This window comes from Aquarana catesbeiana, linkage group LG08 (genome assembly GCF_042186555.1).
Source record: "Aquarana catesbeiana isolate 2022-GZ linkage group LG08, ASM4218655v1, whole genome shotgun sequence".
NCBI classification, from domain to species: domain Eukaryota; kingdom Metazoa; phylum Chordata; class Amphibia; order Anura; family Ranidae; genus Aquarana; species Aquarana catesbeiana.
This window is the reverse complement of record NC_133331.1, coordinates 11,143,201-11,157,334: the sequence shown is the minus strand read 5'-3', so window position 1 is coordinate 11,157,334 and position 14,134 is coordinate 11,143,201. Positions and strand designations below refer to the sequence as shown.

Sequence of the window (14,134 nt, the reverse complement as noted above, 5' to 3'; positions counted from 1 at the left end):
GAGACCCCCGATTTAGAACATCGCTGACCCGTCAAACACAGATTATCTTTTGCTGCTTTCTGAAGGAGCTTTTCTCACCTTGAGCCGTCCGGGAAGGATAAAACCCCATACCCCTTAAAAAGCCCATTTTCAAACAGACCGACGTAGGCGGATCCATCGGAAAATATCAGTTGGCCCATTCCGTGTCTTCTACCTGGAGAGAGAGAAGGGAAAAAGTCTAGTGAGACATAGGTGGGGATTGGTGGTCATATTCATTTTTTTGTATTAAAAGGGGAACTAAACCCTCCCGTCCTTTACATAAGGAAGCTGCCATCTTAGCCCTTGTTTTACCTGCAGGTGCTGCACATGTGATCAGTTAGGACACCAGCTGTTTGATGGCTTGACAGTTCAGATGGGAGCACAAGCAACTGTAACAATTATAATTCATGGCATGCCTTGAATGTAACCGTTTTGGGGGGTATCTAAACGGATGGGTTTAGTTCCACGTTGAATAAACTACATAACCATAACTTTCCATCCTATAAAATTGATTGGATAGTAGGAACCACTTGCCGACCGCCTAACTGGGAAAATACGTCATGACTTTGATGTTAAATACCGCGGTCATGGCTGCAGCTAGATGCCAACATCCTAGTATTATTATTTTCCTCAGGCGCCAGTCTTTCTTCCATAAAAGTGGCCTGAGCAGCGATTTTGCCACTGGGTCACTTTTAGAAGCACCAGGAGGGGTCGTTCCCCACCCCCTCCGCTTTCTGGTGGTTTTTGGGCCAACCTGGCGGATCAGGAAGCCCGAAAAATGATTCGGCACTGGTGGCGACAGGGCACAAGATGAGTGAAGGAAAGATAGTCTCCACTCATCTCTATGCCCTAGGAGGACCGGAGCGAGGTCATGATGTCACTTTCGGTTCCGGACAAATGTAAACAAAGCTATCAAAACATTTTGGGGGATCTTTTGCTTTTAAGGGTAGAGGAGAGATTTGGGGTCTGAAAGACCCCCAAACTTCTTTATAAAGAGGACCTGTCATGCTGGAGGTTTACAAATAAGTGATCACACCAAAAAAAAAACAAAAAAAAAAAAAAACGCCCTGTCCCTGTGTGCAATGGTGAACACATAAGCAGGTCATGCACCCCACCTTTTCACCACACATGTGAGGTATCGCCACAAACGTTAGAGCGAGAGCAGCAACGATTCTAGCGCTAGACCTCCTCTGTAACTCTTCAACAGGTAGCCTGTGGAAACGGTTAAACCATTGTCATAGGCATGCGCAGAGGGTGTGCCAGGTGTGCCTGGGCACACCCTAATCATGCTGTGCAGTGCAGATTCACCCTATTTCACCAATTACATACCCTGGCAGAATTTATGATTTCTTGAATGATAGCACAAAAACATTTCTTTTACTCATGGTTAGTGTTTGGCTGAAGCCATTTATTATCAATCAACTGTGTTTACTCTTTTTAAAATCACAATGACAACAGAAACTACCCATATGACCCTGATCAAAAGTTTACATACCCTGGTGATTTTGGCCTGATAACATGCACTCAAGTTGACACAAACGGTTTGAATGGCTATTAAAGGTAACCATCCTCACCTGTGATCTGTTTGCTTGTAATTAGTGTGTGTGTATAAAAGGTCAATGTGTTTCTGGACTCCTGACAGACCCTTGCATCTTTCATCCAGTGCTGCGCTGACATTTCTATATTCTGAGTCATGGGGAAAGCAAAAGAATTGTCAAAGGATCTGCGGGAAAAGGTAGTTGAACTGTATAAAACAGGAAAGGGGTAGAAAAAGATATCCAAGGAATTGAGAATGCCAATTGGCAGTGTTCAAACTCTTATCACGAAGTGGAAAATGAGGTTCTGTTGAAACCAAACCATGGTCAGGTAGACCAACTAAAATTTCAGCCACAACTGCCAGGAAAATTGTTCGGGATGCAAAGAAAAACCCACAAATAACTTCAGGTGAAATACAGGACTCTCTGACAACATGTGGTGTGGCTGTTTCAAGATGCACAATAAGGAGGCACTTGAAGAAAGATGGGCTGCATGGTCGAGTCGCCAGAAGAAAGCCATTACTACACAAATGCCACAAAGTATCCATTTCACAATACGCCAAACAGCACAGAGACAAGCCTCAAACCTTCTGGCACAAAGTCATTTGGAGTGATGAGACCAAAATTGAGCTTTTTGGCCACAACCATAAACACTACATTTGGAGAGGAGTCAACAAGGCCTATGATGAAAGGTCCACCATTCCTACTGTGAAACACGGAGGTGGATCGCTGATGTTTGGGGGATGTGTGAGCTACAAAGGCACAAGGAATTTGGTCAAAATTGATGGCAAGATGAATGCAGTATGTTATCAAAAAATACTGGAGGAACATTTGCATTCATCAGCCAGGAAGCTGCTCATGGGACGTACTTGGACATTCCAACATGACAATGATCCAAAACATAAGGCCAAGTCCACCTGTCATTGGCTACAGCAGAATAAAGTGAAGGTTCTGGAGTGGCCATCTCAGTCTCCTGACCTCAATATCATTGAGCCACTCTGGGGAGATTTCAAAAACGTACCGTTCATGCAAGACAGCCCGAGAAGTTCCAGGAACTGGAGGCTTTCTGCCAAGAGGAATGGACAGCTTTACCATCTGAGAAGATGAAGAGCCTCATCCACAAATACCACAAAAGACTTCAAGCTGTCATTGATGTTAAAAGGGGGCAATACACGGTATTAAGAACTGGGGTATGTAAACTTTTGATCAGGGTCATTTGGGTAGTTTCTGTTGCAATTATGATATAAAAAGAGTAAACACAGTTGATTGATAATAAATGGCTTCAGCCAAACACTAACCATGAGTGAAAGAAATGTTTTTGTGTTATTCATATTCTCCGAAAAATGGAGAAGAAATCATAAATTCTGCCAGGGTATGTAAACTTATGAGCACAAGTGTGTGAGTATATATGTATATGTATATATATATATATATATATATATATATATATATATATATATATATATATATATATATATATATATATATATATACATACATACATACATATGTGTGTTTGAGCCTTGGGGTGCACACCCTAACTCAATAGGCTGCGCACACCTATAACCATTGTGTATGGAGATTATTAAATGGGGTTGTAGAGTCTCATGGATTTTCAACCTTTTATGCATTAAGGTAAAAATCCTTTTGTGCTGCAGCTGCCCCCAGTGACCCCCCCCCCCCCTTTTCTTACCTGAACCCGATCATCTTTCCAGCTGCTGTTTCTGGTCCTCATTTGATAGACTGATAGCAGCAGGAGCCATTGGCTTCCGCTGCTGTCAATCAAATCTAGTGACACAGGGGGCGGGACCGAGTCCTGCTGCTTGTGTCAATGGACGCAGCAGCGGAACCCGTGAGCGCACCTGCACGAGTGCGCCCTGAGAAAGCGGCTCTCTGTGGGGGCACTCGATGAAGAGCAGGAGCACCGCCGGGGCACCCCTCGAAAACGAGGTTTGGGGCTGCTCTGTGCAAAACCCTTGCACAGAGCATGTAAGTATAGGCATGTTTGTTATTGAAAAAAAAAAAAGAAAAAAAAAGAGCCTTTACAGTTACTTTAAGTACCGAAGTTTGGCACCATTCCACGAGTGTGTGCAATTTTAAAAGCATGACATGTTATCTATTTACTCGGTGTAACATCATTTTTCACATTATAAAAACGGGGGTATATTTTATGGTTTAGTTTTTTTTATTCATTAAAGTGTATTTTTTCCAAAAAAACTGCGCTTGGAAAAAACGTTGCTCAAGAACTGTGTGACATAAAAAATTGTAACGACCACCATTTTATTCCCTAAGGTCTCTGCTAAAAAAAAAAAAAATTATAAAATATAATAATATTATATATATATATATATAAATTTGGGGGTTCCAAGTCATCTTCTAGCAAAAATACTGATTGTGTTTTTCTGACACTTGTAAACAAGTATCAGAAAAACGCCCGGCCAGCAAGTGGATATATATTTATATATATTTCTGGACAAGACAGACATGAGACAAGGAAGAAGAGTCACCAGCACTCCAGTGAACATTATAGATTTGCACATTTATTTTATTATTTATGTGTGCGATGACAGGACCCTGCATGCCCCCCCCCCCCCCGAAACATTCACTGTATGTGACATTACATCAACAAATAAGTGCAAATCTTCAATCCAGTGCTGGTGACTCTTCTTCCTTTAGGCTCCTTTCAGGAGGGTGGTAAAAATCAGCTGCTGGGCCACCGTTTTGCTGCCCACCTGAACTGTAAAATACCAGCAGCATGCTGTGGCTGCAGGATTTCGAACATGGCGAGCAGAGTTTGGGCTCTTTTACGCTCACAGAGTGCGGTGCCCTCCTGAAGAGCGATCTGCTTTCAGGGCATTTGGCAGGTGCTGAGAAGGCGTTATATCTCCCTACCGTCTCATTTATTCCCTACAATGACGCACTACAATTGCATGCATTGCACGCGGGTGTGGCACAGCATTACTGAACTCCATAGGGAAAGTACAACAGGTAGTGACAAGTTAAAAATGCCACGGCCTCAACGCTTTGCATGTGCACAGCTCCTTCCAGCTGTTATTTTACAGTTTGGGCGGGTGGCATAAAACTGTGGCTCAACGCTCATTTTACCCCCCCCCCCCAACCGCCCATTAGAAAGAAAGCTTTGGTAAACTGTAGCGCCTGTCAGACTCGTCCACTGAGTTCAATGGGGCTGCACTGTAACCGCGTGTAATGCACGTCATTGCGGTGCAGTAGTGCGACATTATAGGGTTAAATCAGGCGGTGAGGAGCTGATATAATGCCTCCTCACTGCCTGCCAAATGTCCTCTGAAAAGCAGTCTGAACTCATATTGCTCTTCAGAGGGCACCACATTCCAAAAAGCCCTCATTGTGGTTGTCACTGCAAGCAACACCCAGATCCATCAATTGTAACACTAAAGGGGGTCCCAACTTTGTCACCATCAATCGAGGTACTGCTGGTTATTACCTTCTCTCCATTCTCCGTGATATTCCTCACCGTTGGAATAGGTGAAGGAGCCTTTAGTCAATGTCATATTTCCGGCCACCTACAGGATACAGTGAAACCTGCCATGAGATAAAAGCACAACGCATGAAAAAAAAAAAAAATCAGAAGAAACCCAGAAAATACCCAACAATAAGCATGATTCTGACAAAATATAGAAGGAGAAACGCGTTGGGTTCAGCTTTTGATCAGTAGACATCAGCACTGCCTATGGGAGATATAGGAAAGCCGTGTTCATCCCCTCACTTCCACTGGCAGCTTCTCAGAGAATAATGAAGGAAGCCAGAAAACAAACTTGGCGGCTGCCAGTGGTGACCGCCCCCAAACCTGGCGGCTGCCAGTGGTGACCTCCCCTAAACCTGGAGGCTGCCAGGGGTGACCTCCCCCTAAACCTGGAGGCTGCCAGGGGTGACCTCCCCCTAAACCTGGAGGCTGCCAGGGGTGACCTCCCCCTAAACCTGGAGGCTGCCAGGGGTGACCTCCCCCTAAACCTGGAGGCTGCCAGGGGTGACCTCCCCCAAACCTGGAGGCTGCCAGTGGTGACCTCCCCCAAAATTGGAGGCTGCCAGTGGTGACCTCCCCTAAACCTGGAGGCTGCCAGTGGTGACCTCCCCCTAAACCTGGAGGCTGCCAGTGATGACCTCCCCCTAAACCTGGAGGCTGCCAGTGATGACCCTTCCCTAAACCTGGAGGCTGCCAGTGGTGACCGCCCCCCAAACCTGGAGGCTGCCAGTGGTGACCGCCCCCAAACCTGGCGGCTGCCAGTGGTGACCACCCCCAAACCTGGCGGCTGCCAGTGGTGACCTCCCCCAAACCTGGCGGCTGCCAGTGATGACCTCCCTCCAAACCTGGCGGCTGCCAGTGGTGACCTCCCCCAAACCTGGCGGCTGCCAGTGATGACCTCCCTCCAAACCTGGCGGCTGCCAGTGGTGACCTCCCCCAAACCTGGCGGCTGCCAGTGATGACCTCCCTCCAAACCTGGCGGCTGCCAGTGATGACCTCCCTCCAAACTTGGCGGCTGCCAGTGATGACCTCCCCCAAACCTGGCGGCTGCCAGTGATGACCTCCCCCAAACCTGGCGGCTGCCAGTGATGACCTCCCTCCAAACCTGGCGGCTGCCAGTGGTGACCTCCCCCAAACCTGGCGGCTGCCAGTGATGACCTCCCTCCAAACCTGGCGGCTGCCAGTGATGACCTCCCTCCAAACTTGGCGGCTGCCAGTGATGACCTCCCCCAAACCTGGCGGCTGCCAGTGATGACCTCCCCCAAACCTGGCGGCTGCCAGTGATGACCTCCCTCCAAACCTGGCGGCTGCCAGTGGTGACCTCCCCCAAACCTGGTGGCTGCCAGTGATGACCTCCCTCCAAACCTGGCGGCTGCCAGTGATGACCTCCCTCCAAACTTGGCGGCTGCCAGTGATGACCTCCCCCAAACCTGGCGGCTGCCAGTGATGACCTCCCCCAAACTTGGCGGCTGTTAACTGTGGGACCTTCTATAGACAGGTGTGTGCCTTTCCAAATAATGTCCAATCAACTGAATTTACCACAAGTGGACTCCAATCAAGTTGTAGAAACATCTCAAGGATGATCAGTGGAAACAGGAGGCACCTGAGCTCAATTTTGAGCTTTTTGGCAAAGGCTGATATACTTATGTACATGGGAGTTTTCCTTTTTTATTTTTACATAAATGTGCAAAGGATTTTAAACAAACTTCTTTCACATTGTCATTATGGGGTATTGTTTGTAGAATTTTGAGGAAAATAATGAATTGAATCCATTTTGGAATAAGGCTGTAACATAACAAAATGTGGAAAAAGAGAAGCGCTGTGAATACTTTCTGGATGGACGGTAAATACCTACTACATGACAACCTTTTGTTTAACGCCAAAGCATACAACGCTAGACATGTGCAGAACGAAAACATTTGTTTCGTAACTTGCAGAAATTTGTTAAGTTAAAATTAGATTAAATTAATTTTTGTTTTGTTTATTCAAATTGATTTGAATTCATAGTTACATAGTAGGTGAGGTTGAAAAAAAAAAAAGACACAAGTCCATCAAGTCCAACCCATGTGTGTGATTATATGTCAGTATTACATTGTATATCCCTGTATGTTGCGGTCATTCAGGTGATTATCTAATAGTTTTTTGACACGATCGATGCTCCCCGCTGAGACCACCGCCTGTGGAAGGGAATTCCACATCCTTGCCGCTCTTACAGTAAAGAACCCTCTACATAGTTTAAGGTTAAACCTCTTTTCTTCTAATTTTAATGAGTGGCCACGAGTCTTGTTAAACTCCCTTCTGCGAAAGTTTTCTCCCTATTGTGGGGTCACCAGTACAGTATTTGTAAATTGATATCATATCCCCTCTCAAGTGTCTCTTCTCCAGAGAGAATAAGTTCAGCGCTCGCAACCTTTCCTCATAACTAAGATCCTCCAGACCCTTTATTAGCTTTGTTGCCCTTCTTTGTACTCGCTCCATTTCCAGTACATCCTTCCTGAGGACTGGTGCCCAGAACTGGACAGCATACTCCAGGTGCGGCCGGACCAGAGTCTTGTAGAGCGGGAGAATTATTTTATCTCTGGAATTGATCCCCTTTTTAATGCCAATATTCTGTTAAGTAATCTGTCCACAAGATCCATGATGTGCCGAACCCGAGCGCCCGGTAGACAACATACAGTTCGGAGCTTCAGGTCTTAGTTACAGATTGCCCTCTCTGTCCTAAGAATTGAGTCTCCTACCACCAGAATCTGTCTTTCCTTTCCCTTCGCATCCCCCCCCCCCCGACTCTCACTGGGAGGAGGAGTCCCTCAGCTCCAGCAGTGCTGGTCCCTGACTGGTTTCACCAATGTCACTCAAAGTAGCGTACTTTCCCCCTCTACCCCTCCTGACTGTCACCCATATACTCTTTTCTAGTGCCTGCACCTCTTTGTCTCCACCCGCCTCTGTACCGGCCCCTGCCGTGTACGTTCCTGGCTCTCCTTTAGTATGGAGGGACTTCTCAGTGCTGACAGTTGCTTCCCCAGATTCAGAACCTGGGCTTCCAGGGAAACAGTGTGCTTACATTTTGCACAACAGTATTTTGCCCTTGATTGGATGATCAAGGAATGCATACATGCCGCAAGATGTACACCGAGTCACATCTCCACCCCCGCTGGGCATCGTACCTACTAATTTAATGAGGATTGGGGATTATACCCTGTCCAAATTACCTAACACATTACCAAATTACCTGACACTAATACTCAACCAGACATTACACGGGTACTCAACCAGACAATACACGGGTACTCAACCAGACATTACACGGGTACTCAACCAGACATTACACGGGTACTCAACCAGACATTACACGGGTACTCAACCAGACATTACACGGGTACTCAACCAGACATTACACGGGTACTCAACCAGACAATACACGGGTACTCAACCAGACAATACACGGGTACTCAACCAGACAATACACGGGTACTCAACCAGACATTACACGGGTACTCAACCAGACATTACACGGGTACTCAACCAGACATTACACGGGTACTCAACCAGACATTACACGGGTACTCAACCAGACAATACACGGGTACTCAACCAGACATTACACGGGTACTCAACCAGACATTACACGGGTACTCAACCAGACAATACACGGGTACTCAACCAGACATTACACGGGTACTCAACCAGACATTACACGGGTACTCAACCAGACATTACACGGGTACTCAACCAGACAATACACGGGTACTCAACCAGACAATACACGGGTACTCAACCAGACATTACACGGGTACTCAACCAGACAATACACGGGTACTCAACCAGACAATACACGGGTACTCAACCAGACATTACACGGGTACTCAACCAGACATTACACGGGTACTCAACCAGACAATACACAGGTACTCAACCAGACATTACACGGGTACTCAACCAGACATTACACGGGTACTCAACCAGACATTACACGGGTACTCAACCAGACAATACACGGGTACTCAACCAGACATTACACGGGTACTCAACCAGACATTACACGGGTACTCAACCAGACAATACACAGGTACTCAACCAGACATTACACGGGTACTCAACCAGACATTACACGGGTACTCAACCAGACATTACACGGGTACTCAACCAGACATTACACGGGTACTCAACCAGACAATACACGGGTACTCAACCAGACATTACACGGGTACTCAACCAGACATTACACGGGTACTCAACCAGACATTACACGGGTACTCAACCAGACATTACACGGGTACTCAACCAGACATTACACGGGTACTCAACCAGACATTACACGGGTACTCAACCAGACATTACACGGGTACTCAAGACAATACACAGGGACTCACCGCCCACGTGCACACGCCCACGTGCACAAGCAATACACAGGTACTATTGATCCACGCACACACAAACTACTCAGACAACACTCAGGTACTCCATTCCATTCAAAATCAAATTTATTCTACACAAAATTTGAATTTTGGAAGATGGTTATTTTTTTTTTATACCATTCTAGTGTTTTTTTTCTATTCTTTCCTATTTTATTTTCTATTCTGCTCTAATTTATTCTATATTCTATTTAGAAAAAATGGTTATATTCTATTCTATCGTTTTTTTCTATTCAATTATTTTATTTTCTGTTCTATTCTAATTTATTCTATTAGGGATTTGAATTTAGGAAGATGGTTCTTCTTTATTGTTTTTTGAATTTTGGGAAATGGTTATATTCTGTTGTATTTTATTGTTTTTTTAATTCTATTCTTTTACTTTCTATTCTATTTTTTTTTTTTTTTTTTTTATTCTTTTATTTTCTATACAATTTTTTTCCCCTATTCTTTTGTTTTGTTCGGTTTTACTCTATACTCTTTACTTCTATTTTATTCTCTTCAGAAATTCAAATTCAAATTAGATTTGAAAAGGATTTGAATACGATTCAATTTTCAATTTGAAAACAAATTCTGGAGTGAAGTTTTGTTTCGGTATTTAGCATTTGTTTTAATTCGGATAAGTTCCGAATAATGAAAACTTGCAAATTTCGATCCGGAATGAAACAAACCGCACATGTCTATACAAACACCCAGCTGACCAACCCCAGACAGACTGATGTGATAACTTTGATCGTTGTTTTCCTCTTCCGGACATCGGAATCATGTTACAGATAGGAGAACGCAGGCACTGCTCCTGCTGTATACAGTAAATATTTAAAATGAGAAAAATAAACATAAGGAGCAGTAACAGCATATATAAAATAATAGGACTACAATAATACTATACAATGCAATGGATCTACAGGGCAAAAAACAAAAAAAAAAAAAATATTGTCCTTCGAGCCGGAATCGAACCAGCGACCTAAGGATGTCTGCTTGTTTTCCACTACAGTCCTCCGCTCTACCAGCTGAGCTATCGAAGGAGCCATGTGTGTCCTCCGCTCTACCAACTGAGCTATCGAAGGAGCCATGTGTGCAGCACTACCAGCAATCCATCTGTAGAGATATCTGTGGAGGGGGAGGGGTACATACCACAACCGGCAGTGTTTATGTATGGGGGAAGGAAACACACTGAGACTGACAACATTCACCGAATGAGTCTTCTATCAGAGGAATAAGACCTGCTGAACCTTCCAGAGATTCTACCAAACATTCCCCTTAGTGAATAGTTATCAGATATAAAAGTGATATCAATAAACCGAACACCCGAGTGTTCAAATGAGCCGCGACTTCCTTCTTTTTTCCTGTTACATTGGTATTATTTGTACAATGCAAATGGTTAAAATTAGGTTTAAAAATACCAAACATTTCACACCACGTAAGTACTAAACTCATGAGAAGTGACCCATCCTAGATCGCTGTGTCCGCAGAATACCGATATCTACACGCAAGTACAATGAGGATATATAGGAGAGAAAATAATGCAAAGAAAGAAATCAATAAATGGATTTGTGTCTCACTTGATCGTATTGAGAAAGTTTTGAATAACATGAAAAAAAAAAATTGTATCTGCGTTGGCCGGGAATCGAACCCGGGTCAACTGCTTGGAAGGCAGCTATGCTCACCACTATACCACCAACGCCTCATATCTGCATATAATGCTCTGATACTTACAGACATACTAAGCTCAGATATATACAGACCTCCTACCGTCCCCGCACATGCACCTCCATCAACCCCCATATGTGGAGACCTCCCCACATTCCCATACCTATAGACCTCCTGCAACCCCCATACATAAAGACATTCCCATACCTACAGACCTCCATGGCCCCCATACCAACAGACCTCCCCATGACCCCCATACCTAGAGACCTCCCCACATTCCCATACCAACAGACCTCCCCATGACCCACATACCTAGAGACCTTCCCACATTCCCATACCTACAGATCTCCTGCAACCCCCTGTAAAGATATTCCCATACCTACAGACCTCCGTGACCCCCATACCTAGAGACCTCCCCATATTCCCATACCAACAGACCTCCCCATGACCACCATACCTAGAGACCACCCCACATTCCCATACCAACAGACCTCCCCATGACCCCCATACCTAGAGACCTTCCCACATTCCCATACCTACAGACCTCCCCATGACCCACATACCTAGAGAACTTCCCATACCTACAGATCTCCTGCAACCCCCTGTAAAGATATTCCCATACCTACAGACCTCCGTGACCCCCATACCTAGAGACCTCCCCATATTCCCATACCAACAGACCTCCCCATGACCACCATACCTAGAGACCTTCCCACATTCCCATACCTACAGACCTCCTGCAACCCCCTGTAAAGACATTCCCATACCTACAGACCTCCGTGACCCCCATACCTAGAGACCTCCCATGACCCCCGTACGTAAAGACATTCTCATACCTCCAGACCTCCTGCAACCCCTGTAAGTAAACACATTCCCATACCTACAGACCTCCCGCAACCCCGGTGCGTAAAGACATACCCATACCTACAGACCTCCCATGACCCCCATACATTCCCATTGCTACAGACCTCCTGCAACCCCATGTAAAGACATTCCCATACCTACAGACCCCCATACCTAGAGACCTCCCATGACCCCCATACCTACAGACCTCCCGCAACCCCCTGTATGTAAAGACATACCCATACCTACAGACCTCCCATGACCCCCATACATTCCCATAGCTACAGACCTCCTGCAACCCCCTGTAAAGAAAATTCCCATACCTACAGACCCCCGTGACCCCCATACCTACAGACCTCCCATGACCCCTGTACATAAAGACATTCCTATACCTACAGATCTCCCCACATTCCCATACCTACAGACCTCCCGCAACCCCCTGTAAAGACATTCCCATACCTACAGACCTCCCACGACCCCTGTACCTACAGACCTCCCCCACAGACCTCCTGTGGCCCCCTTACCTACAGACTTCCCCACATTCCCAGACCTCCCACGACTCCCGTGATCTACTAGATCTGGTATACATGTAAATTCAATACAACCCCCACAACACACAGATACATCACAGTATCCCCCACCTCTCTATATTACTTTGAACTGTGAAACTAAGAAAACAGACTGAACTTATCAATCCCTGTAATTTTGTAGAAAATATAATAATAATATAATAATGTAATGTGAATTACAATAAATATAAAAAAATGTAACAAAAAGTTATAAAATGAAGAAACTGAACAAAAAAAAAGACTTGGAGGATGCGGGCATCGATCCCGCTACCTCTCGCATGCTAAGCGAGCGCTCTACCATCTGAGCTAATCCCCCACCCTGTGTCCCATACCTCCCGCCCTCTCCTCCAGTACCATACTTCCCGTCCTTCCCCTCCCGTACTATACCTCCCGTCCCGAACCTCCCGTCCCCTACCTCCCGCCCCCTACCTCCCGCCCTCTCCCCCAGTACCATACTTCCCGTCCTTCTCCTCCCCTACCATACCATACCTCCCGTCCTTCTCCTCCCCTACCATACCCCCCGTCCTTCTCCTCCCTTACCATACCTCCCGTCCTTCTCCTCCCCTACCATACCTCCCGTCCTTCTCCTCCCTTACCATACCTCCCGTCCTTCTCCTCCCCTACCATACCTCCCGTCCTTCTCCTCCCCTACCATACCTCCCGTCCTTCTCCTCCCCTACCATACCTCCCGTCCTTCTCCTCCCCTACCATACCTCCCGTCCTTCTCCTCCCCTACCATACCTCCCGTCCTTCTCCTCCCCTACCATACCTCCCGTCCTTCTCCTCCCCTACCATACCTCCCGTCCTTCTCCTCCCCTACCATACCTCCCGTCCTTCTCCTCCCCTACCATACCTCCCGTCCTTCTCCTCCCCTACCATACCTCCCGTCCTTCTCCTCCCCTACCATACCTCCCGTCCTTCTCCTCCCCTACCATACCTCCCGTCCTTCTCCTCCCCTACCATACCTCCCGTCCTTCTCCTCCCCTACCATACCTCCCGTCCTTCTCCTCCCCTACCATACCTCCCGTCCTTCTCCTCCCCTACCATACCTCCCGTCCTTCTCCTCCCCTACCATACCTCCCGTCCTTCTCCTCCCCTACCATACCTCCCGTCCTTCTCCTCCCCTACCATACCTCCCGTCCTTCTCCTCCCCTACCATACCTCCCGTCCTTCTCCTCCCCTACCATACCTCCCGTCCTTCTCCTCCCCTACCATACCTCCCGTCCTTCTCCTCCCCTACCATACCTCCCGTCCTTCTCCTCCCCTACCATACCTCCCGTCCTTCTCCTCCCCTACCATACCTCCCGTCCTTCTCCTCCCCTACCATACCTCCCGTCCTTCTCCTCCCCTACCATACCTCCCGTCCTTCTCCTCCCGTACCATACCTCCCGTCCTTCTCCTCCCGTACCATACCTCCCGTCCTTCTCCTCCCGTACCATACCTCCCGTCCTTCTCCTCCCGTACCATACCTCCCGTCCTTCTCCTCCCGTACCATACCTCCCGTCCTTCCCCTCCCCTACCATACCTCCCGTCCTTCCCCTCCCCTACCATACCTCCCGTCCTTCCCCTCCCCTACCATACCTCCCGTCCTTCCCCTCCCCTACCATA

The 14,134-nt window shown here is 46.7% G+C and overlaps 1 protein-coding gene and 1 non-coding gene across 2 annotated transcripts in view; both read right to left on the bottom strand.

Moving 5' to 3' along the window:
• Window positions 1-14,134, bottom strand: part of MORN4 (MORN repeat containing 4) — a 47,676-nt gene that overhangs the window by 16,008 nt on the left and 17,534 nt on the right. The window contains exons 2-3 of the mRNA XM_073595512.1: window positions 5,017-5,114; window positions 79-193 (exon numbers count right to left, since the gene is read on the bottom strand). Of these exons, the coding sequence (XP_073451613.1) occupies window positions 79-193; window positions 5,017-5,083 (182 nt within the window). The 5' untranslated portion in view covers window positions 5,084-5,114. The remainder of the gene's footprint in view (window positions 1-78; window positions 194-5,016; window positions 5,115-14,134) is intronic.
• Window positions 12,770-12,842, bottom strand: TRNAA-AGC (transfer RNA alanine (anticodon AGC)). The gene has a single exon. It is a non-coding gene; the product is annotated as a tRNA-Ala (tRNA).